This window comes from Thunnus thynnus, chromosome 22 (genome assembly GCF_963924715.1).
Source record: "Thunnus thynnus chromosome 22, fThuThy2.1, whole genome shotgun sequence".
Taxonomy (NCBI): Eukaryota; Metazoa; Chordata; class Actinopteri; order Scombriformes; family Scombridae; genus Thunnus; species Thunnus thynnus.
This window is the reverse complement of record NC_089538.1, coordinates 6416229-6441922: the sequence shown is the minus strand read 5'-3', so window position 1 is coordinate 6441922 and position 25694 is coordinate 6416229. Positions and strand designations below refer to the sequence as shown.

The 25694-nt window shown below is 38.1% G+C and overlaps 4 protein-coding genes and 1 long non-coding RNA gene across 5 annotated transcripts; 4 read left to right on the top strand and 1 right to left on the bottom strand.

Moving 5' to 3' along the window:
* Positions 1–1801: 1801 nt before the first annotated feature.
* LOC137174619 (immunoglobulin kappa light chain-like) lies at positions 1802–4214 on the top strand. Its single transcript, XM_067580030.1, has 5 exons — positions 1802–2632; positions 2786–3496; positions 3630–3743; positions 3816–3859; positions 3998–4214. The coding sequence occupies exons 1-5, from the start codon at positions 2578–2580 to the stop codon at positions 4115–4117; spliced, it is 1044 nt and encodes a 347-aa protein (XP_067436131.1). The 5' UTR covers positions 1802–2577; the 3' UTR covers positions 4118–4214.
* A 4640-nt stretch (positions 4215–8854) lies between these two features.
* LOC137174624 (uncharacterized) lies at positions 8855–18164 on the bottom strand. Its single transcript, XR_010925415.1, has 6 exons — positions 17971–18164; positions 13404–13535; positions 13075–13230; positions 12908–12989; positions 12178–12275; positions 8855–9012 (listed from the first exon to the last, which is right to left on the bottom strand). It is a non-coding gene; the product is annotated as an uncharacterized lncRNA (long non-coding RNA).
* Positions 9030–12178, top strand: LOC137174623 (uncharacterized). Its single transcript, XM_067580033.1, has 5 exons — positions 9030–10201; positions 10323–11033; positions 11155–11277; positions 11365–11408; positions 11533–12178. The coding sequence occupies exons 1-5, from the start codon at positions 10147–10149 to the stop codon at positions 11650–11652; spliced, it is 1053 nt and encodes a 350-aa protein (XP_067436134.1). The 5' UTR covers positions 9030–10146; the 3' UTR covers positions 11653–12178.
* LOC137174622 (immunoglobulin kappa light chain-like) lies at positions 14670–16717 on the top strand. Its single transcript, XM_067580032.1, has 5 exons — positions 14670–14833; positions 14944–15629; positions 15730–15886; positions 15966–16009; positions 16141–16717. The coding sequence occupies exons 1-5, from the start codon at positions 14776–14778 to the stop codon at positions 16252–16254; spliced, it is 1059 nt and encodes a 352-aa protein (XP_067436133.1). The 5' UTR covers positions 14670–14775; the 3' UTR covers positions 16255–16717.
* Positions 18165–19811: 1647 nt separating the features above from the next.
* Positions 19812–22807, top strand: LOC137174620 (immunoglobulin kappa light chain-like). Its single transcript, XM_067580031.1, has 5 exons — positions 19812–21012; positions 21140–21847; positions 21965–22087; positions 22175–22218; positions 22344–22807. The coding sequence occupies exons 1-5, from the start codon at positions 20958–20960 to the stop codon at positions 22461–22463; spliced, it is 1050 nt and encodes a 349-aa protein (XP_067436132.1). The 5' UTR covers positions 19812–20957; the 3' UTR covers positions 22464–22807.
* Positions 22808–25694: the final 2887 nt, after the last annotated feature.

Below are 25694 nucleotides of genomic sequence, written 5' to 3'. Positions count from 1 at the left end.
ATATAAAAATGAATCCTAAGTGCCGATTCTTTTCCGGGTTCAACACATACCGGACCTGCTGGTACATACTGTATCCAGGAAGTACTAGTAGCCATGTAAACACTAACAAAAGCCCTCACCTTCTCCAACCTGTTCTGCTTATGTTACCAAACTAACTGCCAGTGATCAAAATGAAAACATTACAACATTAAATAGTGCTAAAACACAAACTATTGTGCGAAACTGTTTATTTGTTAGGCAGTGCAGGTGACTGGTGACAGACTGACAAGTTTTCCCCTCCTACTTACTGTAGCTGTATTACTAGTACTAAAAACCTGTATATTAGACTCTACTCAACTGCTGATACTGATATAACTGATAACATTCAGACTTGCTGCCATCGACACATCCTGTACATGCTGATGCGCTGTCTGTTCATGTAGTCAGACACAGTTTGTTAGCTTGTTAGCTTGTTAGCCTGTAGATACTTTGCTACTTGCAGACTTTGGAGATCCTTTTGATTGAAATGTCTTCATTTTCTCCAGGTCATTTCTTATTTTGTCATACAAGTCAGTATTAACTATAAAAATCATACACATTTAGCACAATTATCACTGTAAATAAATAAATAAATAAAACAAACTGATGCAATAAAATATCAGCTGTATTTAGTTTACAGCCCAAAATTTTGAGAGGATAATGAAGCATAAATGTATTTACTACCACTTGATACACACACATCTGGTTAGAGTGTCCTGGTTAATGGCCTGAGAGGTCACTATAATGCACACTAGGTCACTAGTACACCCACTACTAGAAGACTTGGAATACTCAATAAATTTAGAAGTCCAACATCGACTATACTGAGACAACTCAAACATTGGAACTTCCCAGTACTAATAGGGAACTACACCCAGGACCACTTGCATGTTGGTTTGTTTACATCTGAGGCTGTGGATAGTTCAGTGTCTGTTTGACAATGTTAATAAATGCTGTAAATCCATTTGTAGTAGTTACACAGCTGGGATTACTCTCATCCATGGACACTTCTAGATCTTCTGAGTCTGACAGCTACAGGTCCCACTCTGCAGAAAAAGTTTTCCTCTCCACTCTTCAGGAGAACAGTGACTTCAGGAACAGCAGCAGTTTCTCTGAGGTAACTGTTACTGTACGTTGTCTTTCCTGACAGTCCTGTTGCCTTTCTGCCTCCATTCTTTATATTTCCTCTTTCAGTTCTTTTATCTCCTCTCTGTGGCGGAAGGACATAGAGTGAGTCATCCACTAATTAGAAGGTCGGTGGGTCGATGCCCGGCTCCTCCAGTCCGCATGTCAAAGTGTTCTTGGGCAAGATACTGAACCCCAAATTACTCCCAATGGTTGCCATCAGTGTGTGAGTGTGTGTGTGAATGGGTTAGCATTAGAAGCACTGTGGAGAGCTTTATATATAAAAGCAGTATATCACTCCTGATGAGCAGGGTGGTGTGTATTGTACAGCACTCTGAGTGTTCAGTAGACTTGAAAAGCGTTTTATAAGTGCAGTCATTTACCACCTGTGTACTCTGGCTCAAATAAATACAGTTGGCCAGTCAAAGTGAAATGACTCACGGTTGTCCTCATAATAGTCCACCAGATAATCCAATAATTGCATTTAGTTTTTTTAGTTTCCTTACAGTCTAACTGCAGTGAAAATCAGACTCATACATATAAACAAATTGGATGAATAAGCTGGGTGGTTCAGTTCACCAGCAAGCTGACATGAATTTGTGAATCACCAGAATCTCTATAACAGAGCCAGAGAGAGGAACATTACCTGACACATAGATCCACAATGGCCACATTTATGGGAAATACATCAGGTTCAAATAAACTGGACTTTTCCTTTAAACACTTAAAAGTGCAGCATCCTTATCAGGTCAAACTTTTCTGATTATATCGACTTTGTAAGATGAAAAGCCCGCAATTTCAAATGCAAAAGCCTGTCTAACTTTATGCTTAGTGGTGATTGAACTGATTTTATTTGACTTCTGTTACCAGTCCAGTAAAATGGAGGTGAATGGAATTGATTATTACACTCAAAGCATCAAACAAACACATTAGAAAATCAGCAACTTCTCTGTTCAGAGACAGTGTCCTGCTTACTCAGGACAATTCACAGTTAGATCATTTAAAAGAAAGCATGCAGCTATTTGTATGTGGGTTTTATAACAGTTATATTCTGTAAAAATCTACTTCCTCATTAAGTTACAACTACATCTACCAACTGATCTGCAACATGCTGTGTCTCTAGTGTTCTTCACAGGTAGGTAAATATTCAAGCCTGCCCACTGTGACCTGCTACATGTTTGTACTGGATATTTAATTTTTAGTCATTTTAAATTGAATGCCAAGATGTGAGCTGTTTTTTTTATATATTTCTGTCATCATGTGAATGTTGTCGAGAGACAAACTTCACATTATAGGTTGAAGTGAACATGTGATCATGTTTCTTTAATAGGACAGTCAGTATAACTTCTGGTTGGCCAATCAAATGCAGTCTTGTCTCTGAAGAGTGAAGAAAAGATCAATGCTCTTTTCATTTCACACGACAAGTTGAACACGATGACATCTCCAGTGTTTGCTCTCTATCTAACATGTCTGTTTTTGGGGAAAACAGGTTAGTTGTGTTTTTGTGATTCCAACTTGTTTCTTTAAGAGTGTATGCTCACTCCTCATACAAATGATTCTAATATTTTTAATGTACTGATTATGCTGAATTCTGTCACATTAAGTTAGCAAACAATTTCCTCTATTTCTCATTTCACTACAGCTCAGACAACTGCTCTGAATTTCTCCTCATCTGTTCGTCAAGACAGTAGTTTTATATCAGCTAATGTTGGTGACAGCGTATCTTTGAAATGTTCCTATGAAGGTGATGTTGTGACAAGGCTTTACTGGTATAAACAAATTCTGGGACAGGGACCAAGGATCATCTCCACTTTCTATACGTTTGACAGAAATGGCACTTTTTATAATGAATTCAACAACAATCCTCGCTTCACACTGGATACTGAAAACAGTTCAAATTACTTGAAGATCACAGATTTGCACATTTCAGACTCAGCTACTTACTACTGCGTCAGTAGCTATTTATACACATTAAAATTTTCAGAGAACATTATTGTCAGTGTAAAGGGTTCAGGTTTGAACATCCAAGCTTTGGTCCATCAGTCGGCATCTGAGAGCATCCAGCCAGGAGGCTCTGTGACTCTGAACTGTACAGTACACACTGAGACCTGTGATGATGGAAATCACAGTGCTTACTGGTTCAAAAACTCTGAAGAATCTCAACCAGGAGTCATTTACACACATGGAGGCAGGAATGATCAGTGTGAGAGGAACAACAACACACAAACACACACCTGTGTCTACAACTTGCCATTGAAGAGTCTGGATCTTTCTCATGCTGGGACCTACTACTGTGCTGTCGCCTCATGTGGACAGATACTGTTTGGAAATGGGACCAAGCTGGACGTTGGCTGTAAGTAACTTTCTAGCAGACATCGTTTCATCTGATCAATACATGATTACTCCCTAATCAAACTTTACATCATAATAGAGATAAATCTGAGAGCTGTGTAATATCTCTTTATGTCTCTCTGCAAATGAGGTAGACTCTGCTGTCTTGGTGTATTTCTTGAATGGAGCTTTGGCGTTCACCACCATCCTCAGTGTTTTACTGGCTTTCTCAATGTACAAGATGAAGAGAAACAGCTTCCAATCTACAGGTAACTGTTTATATCTGACAGCTTGTATTCACTGAACATGACTTTGAATAAAATTTCTGTTTTCACAACCAGAGTCTCAAGCAACATTTTCAGCTTCCTCTGCAACAAACGGCGAGGTAAAACTTATTTTAACTGTTGAATTAATATTTAAACACATTTTTACATAACCATTATTGTTGGAGAGGTTTTTGGACATTGTGTTGATGTTTGTCAGGAGCCATATTGTTATCAACTTGTACATATTTTGTTACCAGGGTTACCAAGACACAGACAACCTGCATTATGCTGCTTTAAGTGTGAACCTGCCCAACAGACCAAGAAGAGCGAGGAACAACACCAAGAATGAATGTGTGTACTCCAGTGTAAAGCAGTAGAATTACATGTTACAATTCCAGTTTTAAAGTTTTTTATTTTTTTATTTTTATACAAAAATGTAGATTTAGAAGTTGATCTTGAGATAAATATTTTTTGTCCTTGTGGTTTTAAGCAGGATTTCTTATTGTAAGAAGAAAAATTGTATTTAAAATACTGAGACAATTTTTAATACATTTGAATAAAATCCATTTTGATTAAAAACTAGTAAATGTATTGTATAAGCACAGATGAATTGATTTTGTTTTTATACATACATTTTATATCATTAGTGATCACATAAATAATATAAGTTGATTATGGATCACTTTGACCTTGAGATAATATGTGTGGGTGTGAGTTCAGTTCCTGGTAGCATTAACTGCAGCTTCATCATACAAGTGTGGCTGGTGGCATCATGTGAATCAGAGAAATCATGTAACTAACATCACTCACTCTAGTTAGTGGGTGACTCTCGTGTTCTGGCACAAAAGTAAAATGGCACAGTAAGGTTTTTATACTGACCTTCAGTACTTGAATCCACATATGTCCAAGTCAGGTACAATATATGAAGTCTGGAAATGTAACAATGTAACAGGCTGGAGGATGATCCCACTTTCACTCAGTGACTTCATTTGAAAACAGGATCTAGTAGATCTGTTATTAATTCACTCACTATTACACGACCAGGTTATTATTGTGTCTTCCCACTGTGTACTGTGTTCTACTGCACATCCAAGATGCAGCCACTGTTTCAACATATACTATAATACTATAATTTGTGGTTTTTAGCAGGATGTAAGAGTGTTTCCACTCTCACAAGGATATCTCTTGAGCCAAATCCACTTAAAGGAAAATTCCAGTTCATTTCAACCTGATGTATGTCCCGTAAATGTGGTTATTGTGGTTCTGTGTGTCATGCTAATTTTGCTCTCTCCAGCTCTGTTATAGAGATTCAGGGAATTCACAAAGACATCTATCATAGGGACAAACTGCTGAGACTTCTTCAACTTCCCAAATAAACATGAATCACTTCAAAAGTGTGTTTCTCAGTCTGAACGAAAGTAAAGAAAGAAACTAGCTGTCTGTAGTAGCCATAATGGCTAACTGCATAGAGAACAGAGACAGAGTGCACTGCGTCATACTCTGAAAAGCCCGCCCACCGGTGGGGAAAACAGTCGGTGCCATAATATGCAACCAAGGGCTGAAATGCTAACAAAATGCCTCTAGCTAGCGAACAACATTAGATTTCAGCATGTCAAATGATTATTTTAGCGCACTATGTCTACCAGAGTGTAAAAAGTAGTTTATAGTAAATGCTGAAACCTGATACATTGTATATGCTAAGATGCAATACATGAATGCAAGGGCTGACATCATGTCTATGTAACTGTATAGCAAACTCCACTACATAACAGGTAAGCATGACACTTTTCACAGGCTGCTGATATGTTGACTACAGTTTATAAACATAATCAATACACACAGACATGCAGTCATTTCCTATTCAGGCTCTTTTTACAGTTAATATTTCAGCTGAATGCAGGTTAGCTATGCTGTGATTAAAAGTCTATTACTGACGTACCTTTCAATTAAGCAGCTGTTCTGTTTTTACTTTCATATGTGTTCTCTGTGACTAGCAGCATGTCCAGGTATATGTGTCATTTTTACGGAGGTTTTTGAGCAGCAGGCTGTCTGTGCAGCTCAGGTCAGGTCTGTCTCTTACAACCCTGTATCCACTTCTGTCTTCTTAAAAGTTCAGTTTTTTGGTTCAGTAGCTTATAAAAACTTAGTTCTGGGTTCTTAACCCTGTTGGTAGTGCATCCCACCACACAGCAGCTTTTAAGCATTTCCTGTCGTTTGCTAGCAGACAGAAGTGACAAGGAGGAACCTCCACACAACACAAAGTCAATGGAGAGTAATGAATTGTTTTCCCCTCCAGAGTGGGCGGGACTAAATCAGCTCTGTCTCTACAGTGCTGGTCAAAAATTTACAAATGAATCCTAAGTTCTTTTCCGGGTTCAACACGTACTGGACCTGCTGGTACATACTGTATCCAGGAAGTACTAGTAGTCATGTCAACACTAACAAAAGCCCTCACCTTCTCCAACCTGTTCTGCTTATGTTACTAAACTAACTGCCAGTGATCAAAATGGAAACACTGCAATGTTAAATAGTGCTAAAACTCATTTGAGTACTGTGTAAAACTGTTTAGTTGTGAGGCATTCCAAGTCCTCTAGTAGTGGGTGTACTAGTGACCTCTCAGGCCATTAACCAGGACACTCTAACCAGATGTGTGTGTATCAAGTGGTAGTAAATATATTTATGCTTCATTATCCTCTCAAAATATTGGGCTGCAAACTAAATACAGCTGATATTTTATTGCATCAGTTTGTTTTTTTAATTTATTTACAGTGATAATTGTGCTACATGTGTATGATTTTTACAGTTAATACTGACTTGTATGACAAAATAAGAAATGACCTGGAGAAAATGAAGACATTTCAATCAAAATGCAAAACAATTATTAACAGGCACTAAAGTAGTCAAAGTATCTTATCAACCAAACTGCAGCAGAAAGGATCTCCAAAGTCTGCAAGTAGAAAAGTATCTACAGGCTAACAAGCTAACAGGCTAACAAACTGTGTCTGTCTCTACATGAACGGACAGCGCATCAGCATGTACAGGATGTGTTGAAGGCAGCAAGTCTGAATGGTATCTGTTATATCAGTATCAGCAGTTGAGTAGAGTCTAGTATACAGGTTTTGAGTACTAGTAATACAGGTACGGTAAGTAGGAGGGGAAAAACTGTCAGTCTGTCACCAGTCACCTGCACTGCCTCACAACTAAACAGTTTTACACAGTACTCAAATGAGTTTTAGCACTATTTAACATTGCAGTGTTTCCATTTTGATCACTGGCAGTTAGTTTGGTAACATAAGCAGAACAGGTTGGAGAAGGTGAGGGCTTTTGTTAGTGTTGACATGACTACTAGTACTTCCTGGATACAGTATGTACCAGCAGGTCCAGTACGTGTTGAACCCGGAAAAGAACTTAGGATTCATTTGTAAATTTTTGACCAGCACTGTAGAGACAGAGCTGATTTAGTCCCGCCCACTCTGGAGGGGAAAACAATTCATTACTCTCCATTGACTTTGTGTTGTGTGGAGCTTCCTCCTTGTCACTTCTGTCTGTTAGCAAACAACAGGAAATGGCTAAAAGCTGCTGTGTGGTGGGATGCACTACCAACAGGGTTAAGAACCCAGAACTAAGTTTTTATAAGCTACTGAACCAAAAAACTGAACTTTTAAGAAGACAGAAGTGGATACAGGGTTGTAAGAGACAGACCTGACCTGAGCTGCACAGACAGCCTGCTGCTCAAAAACCTCCGTAAAAATGACACATATACCTGGACATACAAATAATTATTTTATAAATATTTTTAGTGGATTGATTACGCTGAATTGTTAACAAACAATTTGCTTTATTTCTCATTTTACTACAGCTCAGACAACTGCTCTGAAATTCTCCTCATCTGTTCGTCAAGACAGTAGTTTTATATCAGCTAATGTTGGTGACAGCATATCTTTGAAATGTTCCTATGAAGGTGATGTTACAGCAAAGCTTTACTGGTATAAACAAACTCTGGGACAGAAACCAAGGATCATCTCCATTTTCTATACGTTTGACAGAAATGGCACTTTTTATAATGAATTCAACAACAATCCTCGCTTCACACTGGACACTGAAAACAGTAAAAATCATTTGAAGATCACAGATTTGCACATTTCAGACTGTTTTCTGAAGCTAAAACTGTTTCTCTCAATTAGCATATGTTTGAAAATAAGCCGGGGGCTGGGGGAGGTGGGTGTTATCATTCTACCATTTATATAAATTTCATGACGTAAAGAACTCCAAAATGGTCAGCATTGGCCATGCCTTTTCAGGGCTGATTTTAAACAGCAGATGACAGATTGAGACATTTTCAACCCATGAAATGCCAATTTTTATAAATTTGGTGTCAATGTCAACATGAACACCAGCATTGATGTGTTTCATTACAGTTCACTTATATAATTTAGTTCACAGCTCAAAAAACACGTTTTAGTGTGCAGGACCTCTTTAAGAGTACTAGTCAGAATACCATAGACTGTAAAAAATAATGGACATAGCCACCATGACATCACCCATTGGTTTGTGGACTCCCATTTTGAAGCCTCAAGTTTGCATTTTGACAATCACCATCTTTGACCTTTGGAGTCAGAAGTGACCATATTTGGATGAGAGGGTGGAGCTGACCCCAACGCTAGGTGTTAGGTGCTAGCTGCTAGCTTGGTTAGCACAATGCATTTACAGTCTATGGTTAACTGTTGCTAATGCAATACTAAACATCCGACTCCTTAGGGGGTCTTTTAGTACAACCAAACGCTGAACAAGAGTTTTTTTTTTTTGGCAACCAAAATGTTAGTTAACTTTGATGAACAGACAACACACTGAAATAGCGATGGCTATAGCTAAGCCTAGGCTATACTCTGTTTATCTGGGGTTACGCTTTGGTTTCGTTACCTAAACAACGTTGTCACCATGGTAGCTACTTGCCTGTGACGGCACCCACCTTTCACACAATGTGGCCACACCCTTAATATGCATAATTTAAAGCCTCGATCAAATTTAAACAGGTGAATTATATAAAAAATTCACCTCCCTTACAGTTGTCATGAACAGGGAAACAGAGACCAAAACAGTGTTTTTTACCAGGCTGTAAACATGTTTATTTTTGCTGCAAAGTTGGGCATTTTAACATGGGGGTCCATGGGGATTGACTCTCTTTTGGATCCAGCCTCAAGTGGCCATTCAAAGGTACTGCAGTTTTCGGTACTTCCACCTTGGCTTCATTTTTCAATCTTGGAGGTTGCCGCTGCGGAATACATTTTATTAGGAATATAACTTAGAATAGTATTGACAACAGAAGTGATTGAATCCCTTTTTTTTCAAAGGCATTTTGCAACATCAGATTGAATTGCTGTAGCAGACATATAGTAGTATATGAGAACATAAAAACATTTTTTTAAAAATATTTACCTGAAATATAGAATACAACAATGCCTTGAAACAGATAGAGAAAACTGTGAAAGAAAATGTTAAAAATTATAATACACAGCCTAACTTTTGCTCCAAAACACAGAAGCCTAGTCCATTTTTATGCAAACCATTTTTCCTCCTCCAAACTCCAGCAGGTAATGGTCTGCATCAGATCTGTATGATCCTTCAGGAAACCACAGTCTGTAGATTCAGACAGTTCATGGTAAAGACATTGCTAATAAAAACAAACTGTCAGTCTCACATTTTGTTCCATAGTTCAGCTTGATCATAAACTGCTGTTTTCGTATTTCTTCCTCAAATAGTGTAAAGTTACGGCAGGTAGCACAGCATGAAAGCAGAAAGGCATTGAGTAGTAATTTTTTTGCAAATATTTTATTTTTTTGTAGTGTTGACCAGAATCATATCTTTAGCTCACATTAGGTAATAAGTCAGAGCCTCTGTAGTCTTTTTAAGGCTCCAGCTATGGGTTTTCGAGGGCTTCCTTAAAAAGAACTTTCAACTGAAGTTTTGATCATCATCATCAAAGCATCATATCTTGCATGTATATTGTAGAAAAATGTCTCTTAAATACAGCACAGAGTGCGTGTTGATTCTCCAGTTTACAGCTTTAAAAAAGTATCAAGTATGGATGAATTGCTCAAATTAGTTTTTGTTACCTGTTTATTATCAAATATTGAGCATAAATAGACTCCACTGTGTTTTATTACTGCTGTGTTTATTTTGGATATTTATTGGTAATTTATTTTTCAGTGATTTCAAATCAAATCAAAGATGAGGAGCCTTTATCTTCCTCATCTATCTCTCACCATCACAATCATATGTGGCAGTGAACATGTGACCCTGTTTCCTATACAGTGTCACTTCAGATTGGCCAATCAAAAGCAGTCTTGTCTATGAGGAGTGGAGAAAAGTAAATGATCTTTTCATTTCACACGGCAAGTTGAACATAATGACATCTCCAGTGTTTGCTTTCTATCTCACATGTCTGTTCTTGGGGAAAATGGGTGAGTTGTGGTTTTGTGATTCCAGCTTTTATCTGTTAGAGAGGTTGGTTTTCAAATATTTACTGATTACGTTGAATTCTCATCACATTTAATACTTTTTTTGGCTCTTATTTCACTTCAGCTCAGATAACTCATCTGAAATTCTCCTCATCTGTTCGTCAAGACAGTGGTTTTATATCAGCTAATGCTGGTGATGAGACGACTTTGCAATGTTTCTATGAAGGTGATGTTGCAGCAAGGCTTTATTGGTATAAGCAAACTCTGGGACAGAAACCAAGAATCATCTCTACCTTCTATAAATATGAGGTAATCAGCACGTTTCATGATGAATTCAACAACAATCCTCGCTTCACACTGGATACTGAAAAGGGTAAAAATCACTTGAAGATCACAGATTTGCACATTTCAGACTCAGCTACTTACTACTGCGTTAGTAGCTATTTAAACACGTTAGAATTTTTGGAGGGCACTACTCTCAGTGTAAAGGGTTCAGGTTTAAACATCCAAGCTTCGGTCCATCAGTCGGCATCTGAGAGCATCCAGCCAGGAGGCTCTGTGACTCTGAACTGTACAGTACACACTGGGACCTGTGATGATGGAAATCACAGTGTTTACTGGTTCAAAGACTCTCAAGAATCTCAACCAGGAATCATTTACACACATGGAGGCAGGAATGATCAGTGTGAGAGGAACAACAACAAACAAACACACACCTGTGTCTACAACTTGCCAATGAAGAGTCTGAATCTTTCTCATGCTGGGACCTACTACTGTGCTGTCGCCTCATGTGGACAGATACTGTTTGGAGACAGGACCAAGCTGGACTTTGAGCGTAAGTAACTTTTTAGGAGACGTTGTCCCATTTGATACAGTCTTACTTCCTCATCAAGCTTAGGATAAAAACTGAAAACATGCTGAAAGCTCTGTTTCTGGTGTCTGGTGACTCTCTGCAGATGAGGTGGACTCTCTTGTCTTGGTGTATTTCTTGAGTGGAGCTTTGGCGTTCACCACCATCCTCAGTGTTTTATTGGCTTTCTCGGTGTACAAGATGAAGAAGAGAAACAGCTGCCAGTCAGGTACAAGCAAATGATTCTGCTTGTTAACAGCTCGTATTCACTGAATTTGGCTTTTGAATAAAAGAACATTTTCTGTTTCACTATCAGAGCCTCAACACGGATTTGCAGCTCCGTCCACAGCAGATGCAGAGGTGAATGCAGTTTCAATTAAATGTTGAATTGCCATTTAACCACCTTTTATTAGCACAACAATGAATTGTGTTGTTACATTGTTTTAATCATAGTATGATTTACTTTTATATATTTTGTTACCAGGGTTACCAAGACACAGACAACCTCCATTATGCTGCTTTAAATGCTAACGTGGCAAACAGATCAAGAAAAGCGAGGAACAACACCAAGGATGAATGTGTGTACTCCAGTGTAAAGATGTAGAACTTATGAAAAATGATTAAGTTTCTTAGAATCTTGTTTATCATGTATTGTTGTCTTAGATAAAGGTCTTGTGATAAATATGTGCCTTGTGATCTGCAGTCAAAAGATGAGATTCTCTGTGTTTTGGTAGGTTTTAGTAATTTGCACATTCAGGACTCTCTTGTCTCTTTGTTGCTTGTCCGTGTGCTTTAAAGTTTATCTACAGGATGTCTCTGCTGTTTCCTTAAAAAACATGTATCTTAAATCATATTCATATGTTATATATATTGTTAAAAATCATATTCTTTCTGTGATTATACAAGTACATTTAGAGGGCCAGATTCATTTATGCTGTACAACAAGCTACTGTTTGGTTATGAGGAACATGACGGGAAAAAATGGTATTATTTGTCTTTTATGAGTTTTAACCTGATTAACTGCATTGTGCTTTTCCATGAATGTTTTGTGTCAGTAATGATGAAATAAATCTAACCATGGAACACTTGAGACAATGTTTGTGTTATGTTTAAGCTCTGGTAGTGGTACCTCTGGCTCGTGGTGCTTTGTGTACTGGATAAAGCATGTGGCTGATCTCACTCGTCTCTGGCCAGGTGCAGATACCAACACACATTCTCTCCACTGTGCTGGATGGACAAAAAGAAAAAAGACAAAATAGTCTTAATAATTGATGACAGCTCTCTTCTAATACAACTGCTGTTGTGGTTGCTGAAAATTGTTTAGGATAAACTGAATGAATGTTCATTAAACATAAAATGGAGGAATCTAGCGTAATGTTACCCAGTGTAAATATTTACTGAATGTTAACTAATGTCAGAACCCAAGTACAACTGAAACCATACATGAAACATTCAGTGAGACATGTAACACACAATACAAGTTCAACTAAAGTGAATAAAGCATTAAAATTAAAGCATGAAAAGATTTTACTACTCCTGGTTCCCAAAGAAGTAGAAAAAGGCTCTTACCACACAGTGACAAAGGTCAAAATCTCAACAAATTAGTAAAAATGTAATTTAAAATTCTCATGCTGTTGTTTTTTAATAGCCAATGTATTGTAACATTTGGCCCCATTGACTGCAGTACAGTATATTACAGTCATCTGGCATACACTTTTTTCAAGCACACCTTAGATTTTCCCATACATGTACATGTACAATTGTTGAGTTGTACCCCTAGGAACTTATAGGTGTAGAGGGTGAAAAAAACGGTGACAGTACAGTTCCATGGGGTATGTCAGTGTTGCTCATCACCACACCTGACAAGCAGCCTTGTAGCCTGACATACTGCACCCTGTTGGTGAGGTTGTCTGTAATCCAGGCCATGAGGTCCTGTTCCACCTGCATCACAAAAAACTTTCTCAGCCAGCCGGAGATGCTGGATGCTGTTGAAAGCATTGGAGAAGTCAAAGAACGTGATCCTCACAGTGATTTGTGGCTTTTCCACGTATTTATAAACTCTGTGCAGCAGGTAAATGACGGCATTGTCTACACTGATGTCAGCCTGGTATGCAAACTGCAGCGGATCCAGGCAGTCATGCACCAGGGGCCTGAGGCGCTGTAGAACCAGCCTCTCAAAGGTCTTCATGAGTAAAAGGTTGTGGTAAAGTAGGCATGTTAATCATTACTATGTAAGAAAATTAAACAGAATATATAACACATGAGGCTGTAGTAAATAAATTACAGATTCAAGCAATTGTTCTCATACATACAGTACATAGAAGTGAACGGGTTGCAAAGGGTCAAAACACTCACTGCGAAGACACATCTGAGTTCTTCCTACTTCATAAACCAGGTAGGTAGTGGACAAACAGGTTGTTGGCTGTGTGTGGTTGAAATAACCATGTCGTAGAACAGAGTGGAGTAAGCAAGTGTTGCTCCCTGAACCTAAAGAAAAAACACAGAAACACAAAGAAAAGAAATGAAGCAGTCATCACTCTGAGAGCTGTTGAACTCTACACTCTACACTACAAATATTCTTTTTGCTTTTATATCCTTCACTTCAAGGACCACAGAAACGGTCATAGCTGTCGCAAGGACTGTGCAAGTGGTATGACTGTACGGGGTCTTGTGCCTTTTTAGGGCCTCGCAATACAGTTATTTTTTAACCAAACATACTTCAAAGAAAATTTTCTGTCTGTTCAGTGAAAATAAATGTCACATGAAAAATAATCTATGCGATTAGGCTTTTCCCAGACAGGTGAGACCCGCATCCAGAGCAAGTCTATATAACAGACTAGCTAATCAGGCTCATACTGCTCTCTGTACATATTTTACACAAATGCAGGAGTTGGACGACATGTTTGGATTCCTTTTTAATCTGATGAAATGTGTGAAATGGAAGATACTGATCTCCAAAGGCACTGACTCAGTAACTCGCTGAGCACATCTGAATCTCCATACATAAACCTACAGGACCTGTCATGTCCAAGAATAATTAGGGGGGAAATGCACACAATTATTTTCTATGTACGTTTAACCTTTAATTTATTGTCCAAATCTGTCTTTTTGCAGCAGTACAGATGACAGTCATGTGTTCCCTGGTCTACAGCACGGGAAGAATATTGTCAAGTATGAAGAAACTGCACAAAATATTAGTGATAGGGTTTATTAATTACTTGTTTATTGATATCTACGTCTGGCATCTTAAGGTAGTTATTTATAATCACGTCTTCCTAATAAAGATCAGTTCACTGCCAGAGGCTGAGCATGGCTGAACTCCACTATATGTTTTTATTAATGTTACATTATCTTGAAACCTTACAATGGTTAATTAATCAATATATTATCTCCTTATGACTGAAACCAAGTAGACCATGGATAATGAACTAATTTTATTAAACAAAGTCCTGTCAGTTAGATCAGTATGAATACATGTGTAGTATGTGGTCATAAATTTCAGTGATTTTAAAGCTAATGTAGAGATGAGGAATCTGTACTGTATGTAGTTTATTTAGCTCTCACCGTGTCTCAAACTTGAAACTAAAGGTGACAGTCAACATGTGATCATGTTTCCTAAACAGGACACACAGTGTCACTTTTGGTTGACCAATCAAACGCAGTCTTGTCTCTTAAGAGTGAAGAAAAGACCAAGATTCTTTTCATTTAGCCTGACAGTTTGAACACGATGAGATCTGCAGAGTTTGTTTTCTTTCTGACATGTCTGTTATTGGGACAGAAAATGGGTGAGTTGTGTCTTTATGAATCCAGTTTGTGTCTTTTAAAATGTGCAGTCATTCCTCCTCTTATTATGTGTTTATAATGCGAATTTTCTTTGTCTTTCATTTTACTTCAGCACAGATGACTGATGTGAAATTCTCCTCATCTGTTCGTCAAGAAAGAAGTTTTGTATCTGTTAATACTGGGGACAACTTGACTTTGCAATGTTTCTATGAAGGTGTTGTTGCAAGGCTTTACTGGTATAAGCAAACTCTGGGACAGAAACCAAGAATTATCTCTACCTACTACAAGTATGAAAGTAATGGCACTTTTCATGATGAATTGAAGAACAATCCACGTTTCGCACTGGATACTGAAACTGGTAAAAATCACTTGAAGATCACAAATTTGCGTATCTCAGACTCAGCTACTTACTACTGCGCAAGCAGCTACTCATCCAAGTTTGAATTTGCAGAAGGAACTATTGTCAATGTAAAGGGTTCAGGTTTGAACATCCAAGCTTTGGTCCATCAGTCGGCATCTGAGAGCTCTGTGACTCTGAACTGTACAGTTCACACTGGGACCTGTGATGATGGAGAACACAGTGTTTACTGGTTCAAAAACTCTCAAGAATCTCATCCAGGAATCATTTACACACATGGAGGCAGGAATGATCAGTGTGAGAGGAACAGCAACACACAAACACACACCTGTGTCTACAACTTGCCAATGAAGAGTCTGGATCTTTCTCATGCTGGGACCTACTACTGTGCTGTCGCCTCATGTGGACAGATACTGTTTGGAAACGGAACCAAGCTGGACGTTGGCTGTAAGTAACTTTCTAGCAAACATTGTTTCATCTGATCAATACATGATTACTCCCTCATCGAACTAAACATCAAAATAGAGATAAATCTGAGAGCTGTGTAATATCTCTTTATGTCTCTCTGCAAATGAGGTAGACTCTCCTGTCTTGGTGTATTTCTTGAGTGGAGCTTTGGTGTTCACCACCATCCTCAGTGTTTTACTGGCTTTCTCAGTGTGCATGATGAACAAGAGCAACAGCTTCCAATCTACAGGTAACTGTTTATATCTGACAGCTTGTATTCACTGAACATGACTTTTTAATGAAAAACTTTTTCTACGTTTCACAACCAGAGTCTCAAGCAAGAATTTCAGCTCCCTCTACAGTCAATGCAAAGGTGAATAATAACTGTATTCATTAATTCTTGAATAGCAGCCATTATCCTTTTTTAACATTCAGTGCAACAACAAATTGTTTTTTGGACATTGTTTTAGAATATTATCATAATAATTAATACTTTGTTACCAGGGTTACAAAGCTGCAGAAAACCTGTATTACGCTGCTTTAAGTGTGAATCTGACCAACACACGAAGAAGACAGAACCAAACCTGGAGTGAATGTGTGTACTACAGCGTAAAGTAGTAGAACTGGACATGTTTCATTTGTACTTTGTGCATAAGACATTATGTTGTAGAATCTCTTTGAAGGTGTAACATGGATTTAGTTGTAAGTTTGAAAGAAATGTGTTTTTATAGCTTCTTAAATCTCTTGCTCTGCTTTGGTATTTTTAAAATACTCTATTTTTTGTCAGTGTGGTCTGAATCAGAATATCTGCACTGAAACTTTGTTTCTGGCAAATAAACCATGTATCCATGTTCATATTTAGTACATACTGTATGAATATAAGGATTTTTGTGTCTTAACCAGTGAATGTAAAAGGTTGGTTTGATCAATGCTGTAGAAGTTACTTGTGGGCTTTTAGGATTAAGATTGTGTTGAACTTTTGTGTTTTATCCTCATTGTTTTTTAACCAAATCATGTATGTGTTTCTGAATTGTGTGTACATTTTATATTAATAATCAAATAAACATCATCCAACTTTAACCATGAGACAATATGTGTGTGCGTGTGTTCAATCCTTGATAACGGTAACTTGTGTTTCTTCATGCAAGAGTCAAGGTGTTGTTGCAGCAATGGCACCATGTTTATCATAAAAAGCATGTGTTTGATCTCAACCACCCTATTGAGTGGGTGTGTGATGAAACTTAATTGTTCTGGTACCAAAAATAAGATGGCACAGGAAGACTCTATTAGTTTACAATATTACTGTTCATTTGAAAATGAGAGTTGCAGTTGTGCCTTTATTAAAGACTTTCTAATTCATAGTCACAAATAAACATGACACCTTTGATATTTTACATCTATCTGAAGTATTTGATAACCGATATTATTCCAGAAGGAAATTAGTTGGCAGTGTGGGCACAAAATTAATTATACATGATAACGACATACACATGACAGACAGCCGACACCAGTAACAACATGCTGTGTATGTGACAGGTTTTCTGACACCACTAAGTCCTGTACTATGAAGCAGTCCACTGGAAATAAAGAGTCATCATTCCTACAGGACCCCGACATGGACAAAAGTCCTGAGTTACAATAAAGTGACAAGTAGAAAAAACTAATATATATTTTTATAGATCAGTGGAAACATTTTATTGTTCTAGACTTTCAACATTTGGGTCAGATAGACCTTATCAGTCATCAACTACTTTTACACTCTTTGCTTCATTAGCAGAAACAGTTTGACATTACTTTTAAGTTTTTTTTATGATATATTCAGAATGGTTTCGTCATTATCCAACTAAAAAGCAAAAAATACTCACTCTATACTTAAGCCATTAATATTTATTCCTACACATATTTTAAGCCTTAGCCTACTTTTAATATTTGGAAATTTCTAGTGTTTCTACATTTTCTTATTCTGTTGTATGTTTACAGGCTTGTTTACATTTCACTTCATTAAATATGACTTTTTTCTGTTCCTAAAACAGAAGTTTTCCTCTGTGTGTACTTGATATCACTGTTTCATCTCACACTGTATGAAGCACTTCATTCATAGTTCTGATGATGTCACTTGTAATTAACAACCCCGCCTCTTTCACATGAACGTGCTTGTAGCTACATAGGAAAACCCAGAGTTGACTGAGCAGGTTGATAACCAGCTTCATAGAACTGGTTATCTGGACAGCCAATGTTAGGCTCAGTGAAGCCAGCTAATGAAAAGATAACCTGGGTATATTGAACTTGCTTTGTAGTATAGGCCCCAGGAATGGACCCAAATGCAAAACTCACAGACAGTCCAGGGTTTCCAAAAATCAGAGTCTTTGCTGAGGAGGCAGGTTTGGTACACAGGCAGACAGTCAGTGGAGGCAAACAAAACACAAAGGGCAAGGCAGAGACTTGATCAGATCAAAAGTCAAAAAACATAAAGAGGCTATCACTAGGAATACAAAGGCTGGAACGCTTGCAACAAACGGCTAAGACGAACTGGCACAGGGAGCAGGGAACACACAGAGAGGGGGAGAGGGAGAGGGAGGGTAATTAGACACAGGTGGATGACATTAGGGGATAATGATGATGACAGGAGCGGGAAACACACAAGAGCAGGAAGTGGATCAGAAGAGAGTTAGACACCAAAGTAAAACAGGAAATGCAAAACTGAATGATGAGAAAAACAGAAACATGACCTTAAGACAGGATGAGACATGACAGTATGGTGTCGTAGCAATACAGCAATAAGCAGAATCATACTACACAGTATCAACCTGCAGTGCTTCTACTGTAGAAGTGCAGCAATCTAATATTAGAAACTTTTGTTAGCATAAGTGCAATAATGCAATACAGCACGAAAAAATACACAATTAAATACATATCAGCCTATCTATGTTGCTGACATGAGTACTGAGATTTTATGTGCAAAACTAATGTGGGCAAGAGTGAGTGTGAGCACCTGCCACCCAGTGCTGTAACTCATGTTACACAACACTGCATGTGTGATATATGAGTTCAATGCTCTGATCAAATTTACACTCATTCCATTATCAGACAACAGAAACAGAAAATGTGTGATGACAGAGAGCAGGAGGGAGTCTTTTCCTCTCTGTCTAGTTTTGCTGTACATGTGTGTAGACACAAGTTAGAAACAAATAAAACACATCAATAAAAATTTAATTTTAATTCAACAGCCAATAAATACAGGCATTTGTATAGATTCACAAGTGAATGTCACCCTTCAGAGAGCTGCTCCAGCAAAAGTAAACCTGCTGCGTTAAGATGGCGGAGCAGGAAAGGAGTGGCGTGTAAGCGGCAACCAAGACGCAGTCTTATGTTATACAGCTTGATCCTGTGTAAACTGGATGTTAATCCAAAAACCACTTAAACTTCCCAACACAGTAGAGACTTTATCAGGTCACATTTAATGACAATGCAAATACTACCAATAGTACTTAAGCAGTGTTTCCCTACAATTGTACAGGCCTGGCAGGCTGCAAGGCCATCAAGAACCCCCGCCAGGCCAAAGAAAAATATTTTTTTGATGCCAAAAATAACACCAAATATCAATTCATTCAGAAATCAGTAGCATTTGGGAGCCTCTGTGCACCACTGTTCTGAATCATGAGTCAACCTCTGTATCACTGCCAGGGAAAGTCTTGGTAGAGTAGCTCCTTTTAAAGAATAGGGCAGTGCGTAATGTGTGTTTGTAGCGAGGGTGTGGTTGTGCGAGTTGAGCGAGCAGCAGAAAAGTGCCAGCAGACCGGAGGAAAAAGTTATCAGTAAGTTGTCAGTCTGGCAGTAAATGTACAGTACAGCAATGGGTTAGCCTAACCTGAAGACACTAAACAGAGAAATAGAGAACAGCAAAATTTGTAGTGCTGAGTCTCCTGAGTTTTGCTTAGCGCATCTGTAGACATTTCAAATAAATAACTTAAAAACATTTAAAGGTTCTATATGTAGAATTGTGAAGCAATTTACTTGTATGAGTGCTTTTTTATTGCCAATGAGTGAACGGGTAGTAATGTTACAACGTAAAATGAGACCCCCGACTTTCTTGGTTGTCTGAAGCATCCTCTGGACTGATTTTTATGTGAAGGACATGGGCCGGAACGGAAGTGACATTTTTGCACGCTCCCAAGTACCTTGCCTCTCTCCCACTAACGTCAACAAACGACCAGCATAACGACAAAACACAACAAAAATGGTGCTATCCCACTAGAAACACCCTGCAGATATTAGTGCTCCAGCTACTACACCCCCGCAGTGACAAGTCGTCCACTCCTGAGCACACACAGCTAAAACATTATTTCCTCAACACAGTAGGAGAAAACAAGCTCCAGAGCGACAGCAGAACATAGCTTACCCCCTTTTATTTTTCCTGCTGGTAGTTGAAAGGTCCGCAGCCTATTGCTGCCTGGTCACAGCTTACTGAGCCCACTGGTGTTGGTTAAAAAAAAATGGTGGTTTGTGGGTTGAGTCAGGTTCAGGTGATTAATTAACACATATTTTGTATTTTAGCTGAAGTTTTTCCTGGCTGTTTTGTGACATTTCCAGTGGTTGTAATGTAGGTGCTTTTGACCAACATCTTCATCTGTGAATCCAGTTCCACACAACAGACTAAAACCTTTGACACTACAAGCAAAGCATTTTTTGTCACAACTAGGGGGACACATCTATTTGTCCTTTCTCACCATTTCTGGGTTTCAGTGACTCTAACACATTTTTGTCGCTCTCTGCCTCTCTCATGATGTACTGGATCTCCACACTAATGCAGACACAGCCGAATCATTGTCTCATAAAAATGAGATTGCATAGAGCCTGAATCAACATTGTGATCTTATTTTGATTAATCGTGCAGCCCATCATATCTTGTGTGCATATTGAAGAAAATTGTCTCTTAAATACAGCACAGAGTGCAGTGTTGTTTCTCCAGATTACAGCTTTAAAAAAGTATCAAGTATGGATGAATTGCTCAAAATTAGTTTTTGTTAGCTGTTTAATAAAAAATATTGAGCATAAATGGACTCCACTATGTCTTATTACAGCTGTGTTTATATTGGATATTTCTTGGTTGTTTATTTTTTAGTGATTTCAAATCAAATCAAAGATGAGGAGCCTTTATCTTCCTCATATATCTCTCACCATCACAATCATAGGTGGCAGTGAACATGTGATCCTGTTTCCTATACAGTGTCACTTCAGATTGGCCAATCAAAAGCAGTCTTGTCTATGAGGAGTGGAGAAAAGTAAATGATCTTTTCATTTCACACGGCAAGTTGAACACAATGACATCTCCAGTGTTTGCTTTCTATCTCATATGTCTGTTCTTGGGGAAAATGGGTGAGTTGCGTGTTTGTGATTCCAACTTTTATCTGTTAGTTGTTAGTTTGCAAATATTAACTGATTATGTTGAACTCTATCACATTCAATTAACTATACATTTACTTTGTCTCTTATTTCACTTCAGCTCAGATGACTGATCTGAAATTCTCCTCATCTGTTCGTCAAGACAGTGGTTTTATATCAGCTAATGTTGGTGATGAGACGACTTTGCAATGTTTCTATGGAGGTGAAGTTGCAAAGCTTTACTGGTATAAACAGAACAGTGGACAGAAAATTAAGCTAATCTCAACCTTCTATAAATATGAGGTAATCAGCACGTTTCATGATGAATTCAAGAACAATCCTCGCTTCGCACTGGATACTGAAAACAATCAAAATCACTTGAAGATCACAGATTTGCACATTTCAGACTCAGCTACTTACTACTGCATTAATAGCTATTTAAACAAGTTAGAATTTTTGGAGGGCACTACTCTCAATGTAAAGGGTTCAGGTTTGAACATCCAAGCTTTGGTCCATCAGTCGGCATCTGAGAGCATCCAGCCAGGAGGCTCTGTGACTCTGAACTGTACAGTACACACTGGGACCTGTGATGATGGAGAACACAGTGTTTACTGGTTCAAAAACTCTGAAGAATCTCATCCAGGAATCATTTACACACATGGAGGCAGGAATGATCAGTGTGAGAGGAACAGCAACACACAAACACACACCTGTGTCTATAACTTGCCAATGACGAGTCTGAATCTTTCTCATGCTGGGACCTACTACTGTGCTGTCGCCTCATGTGGACAGATACTATTTGGAAACGGGACCAAGCTGGACATTGAGTGTAAAAGTAAGTAACTTTTTAGGAGACATTGTCCTATTTGATAGAGTCTTAGTTCCTCATCAAGCTTAGGATAAAAACATGCTCTAAGCTCTGTTTCTGGTGTCTGACTCTCTGTAGATGAGGTGGACTCTCTTGTCTTGGTGTATATCTTGAGTGGAGCTTTGGCGTTCACCACCATCCTCAGTGTTTTATTGGCTTTCTCAGTGTACAAGATGAAGAAGAGAAACAGCTGCCAGTCAGGTACAGGCAAATGATTCTGCTTGTTAACAGCTTGTATTCACTGAATTTGGCTTTTGAATAAAAGAGCATTTTCTGTTTCACAATTAGAGCCTCAACATGGATTTGCAGCTCCGTCCACAGCAGATGCAGAGGTGAATACAGTTTCAATTAACAGTTGAATTGCCATTTAACCACCTTTTATTAGCAGAACAATTAATTGTGTTGTGGACATTGTTTTAATCACAGTGTGATTTACTTTTATATATTTTGTTAGCAGGGTAACCAAGACGCAGACAACCTCCATTATGCTGCATTAAATGCTAATGTGGCAAACAGATCAAGAAGAGCGAGGAACAACACCAAGAATGAATGTGTGTACTCCAGTGTAAAGATGTAGAACTTGTGAGTAAGGTTTCTTAGAATCTTGTTTATCATGTATTGTAGTCTTAGATAAAGGTCTTGAGATAAATATGTGCCTCATGATCTGCAGTCAAAAGATGAGATTCTCTGTGTTTTAGTACGGTTTAGTAATTTGCACATTCAGGACTGTACTCTCTGTGTTGCTTGTCAGTGTGCTTTAAAGGACGTCTACAGGATGTCTCTGCTTTTAATTTGTTTTCTTTAAATAAAATATATATCTTTAATTCTAAAATCATATACTTTCTGTGATTATACAAGAACATTTAGAGGACCAGATTCATTTATGCTGTATAACAAGTTACTGTTTGGATATGAGGAACATGAAGGGAAAAAATGCTATTATTTGTTTGAATGGGTTTTAACCTGATTATGTGCATTGTGCATTTCCATGAATATTTTGTGTCAGTAATGATGAAATAAATGTAATTATGGAACACTTTGACCTTGAGACAATGTTTGTGTTCACGTTCAGAGCATCTGACCACTTATGGTGGTTGTATGATAGCAGAGTTGGGTGTGTCAGGTTTTAAAAATATATGTTGATGGTCAATAGATCACAACAGCCTTTAAATCTGTGTTGAAATTAGTTATATCTTAAATGTGAACTATTGCTGATATGAGGCATCCATATTTGTTTACTTTATATTATACTGGAGGTTTCAGAGAAATCCAAGTGGATGGAATCATTTTTAAATACGAGGACACTTCACTCTGTGCAATGATCTCAAGATCTCTCTTTCATCCAGCTGCTCTGTGCTGTGTAAAGTCTAGTGCTCGACTGAAAACGGCCCTTTTAAGTCTTGAGCAAAGGTCGCCTTCTGAGTTGTGCATTAAAATAGTCCTTGATTTGAGATAATGTAGGTTAAAATGATCTGCTTTAGAAGTTATAATTATTCATTCCTGCTACATCAGCTAGTGGTGCTCATAGCTACCACTTGAACCTGTGTGTAAAATAAACAGGTGGGATTGGAATTAGATTGTGAGGCCATTTCATTCATACAAACTGTTAGTACTTTGTTGCAGCTGTTAGACTTTGAAGATTGCCTTGTGAGTATTGAGAATAGCAACCCTCAGGTTTAACATTGTTTAACCAGGTTTGATTATCCAAATCATATTGTGATGTGTTGTAAATCTATTTCATTTATGTAAATTGTTTGTCCTTGTTTGACCTTGAAGGTGGCCTAGTAGCCTGCAACCTACTACTGTTTTAGGCTACATAATGCTTTTATGAATATAATTTCAAATATGAAATAGCCATTCTTCTAATAATCATTTCCTGTCCTCATCCACCCAATTATATACTGTTCTGTTCTTGATGCATTCCTGGTTTTCATAGCATCCTCCTATTCTAGACTAGTGCAGGTGGTTGTTTCTTGATTTAGATTAGGTGGTGTAGAAATGTAGGATATTTGTTTTCAATAACAAATTTTTCTGGGGGAGGACCCCCAGACCCCCTTGCCAATTATGTATCTTTCCAAGTTTGCTCCCCTATTTTTAAACATAACCAGGCACCCATGGTCATTACTGCATATATTATTCTTCGTCATGGTGGTCTCTGTTTCTCTGTTTAAAGTCTCATATTCTAATTCTCTATTTTCTCCCTTTTCATTGCTGCATTGTCACAGAGACATCAGCCCAGAACAACAGGACCTCTGGGCCAAAGTCTCTAAACTGTGAATCTCAACTTTGTTTATTATTTTTCAGCTGACAAAACCCACCATGGAGCCAGTCAGGATTCACCTTAAATTGTCCCGATTGTTTTTTCGACTAGCCATGGCATGCTAACATTTGTCATGCCTCGGCCATGTAGACAGCAGTATATTATATTACAGTCATTTGTATGACAGATCTGTCCAACTTGCCTTAGATTTTGGCACACACATACATTGGCTAGACTGGCTTCCCAAGAAAAACGATAAAATACATCATAATGTCAGTCACTCAAAAACAACATATAGTTACGGTTGCGTGACAGATCCCATCTAGTGGCCGTAGTAATTATGACCTGGAGCAGTGGTGCAGGCCAGATGACATATTTAAAAGCTGATAGATTTCTGCATTCAGAGGAGGAGGGATGGATGGAGGCATTAACCCAACACTGGACTTTTCCACAGGAGACCGTTGTTCATTTCCCATTTCCAACCAAGAGTCAGGACAGTTTTTTAAAAACCTTAACTACAATTATCGCCTAACCTTAACCCCATAGTTATTATTGTAGTCATGACAATGAAGGTCACCTAACATTAAGGAGGTAGTAGTAACTTTAACCTACACCACATATTTGTCTAACCTTAATAAAATGATCATTTTAACCCAAACCATGATGATTATCTAAATCTAACCAAGTGGTTTAAATACCTAAACGTAACCAGACCTTAACCACAGTGTTGTCTCATCATAAAACATTGTTATTCTTTAACAGTGATTTGTAAAGGTTTTGAAAAGCACAGACAAATGATGTTCTGCTGATTACTGCTGATTTGGGTGTGAGATTAGAAAATGCTCCTATGTGGCGTGCATGGTCAGATGAGGTATTTAGTTGTTTCATTTGAAGGACTTGTTGACATTGGCTGAAGCAACCTTTTGATTAAAGGCAAACCCGCTTTACCAAGTGAGCTACAGCCAACCCCAATAGAAAGTTTCTGTCGACTGCAACTGTAGTCGGTCATGTGATCTTTCCATTTTGGATAATAATTCTGCCAGCTGTATGCGCTTTTCATTTTTGTACCAAAGTCAAATGGAACATGAAGGTTTTCTTTTGACTATCAGCACTATATGTGCTCTCTCTTCCATGTTTGACCTGACCAATTGAACTAAGACAGCATCAATGAAAAGCCAAGCTGTCCCTACAGTTGGCATCCTTTCAAGAAATCTGGTGCTCTACTAATTCACTGTGTTAGGTTTAGGTCAGATCTATCTGCCTTACAGTCATTACTCTGGGACCTGCTGAACTTTACTCCCATGCTTTACAACAGGCTATGTGGTTTTCAGCAAGATGTAAAGGTGTTTGCACTCTCCGTACAATAAATGCGTCTTTATGGTGCTCAAAGCACTGAATACATTAATTTAAAAGGAAGTATTCAATTGTTTCTGTGTAAATTTGACCTTTAATGTATTGTCAAAATGAGTCTCTTTACAGCAGCCCGAATTATAGTCTTCATTCTCTGGGATACAGCTTTGAAAGAGAGTCAATTATATCGTCGCCATG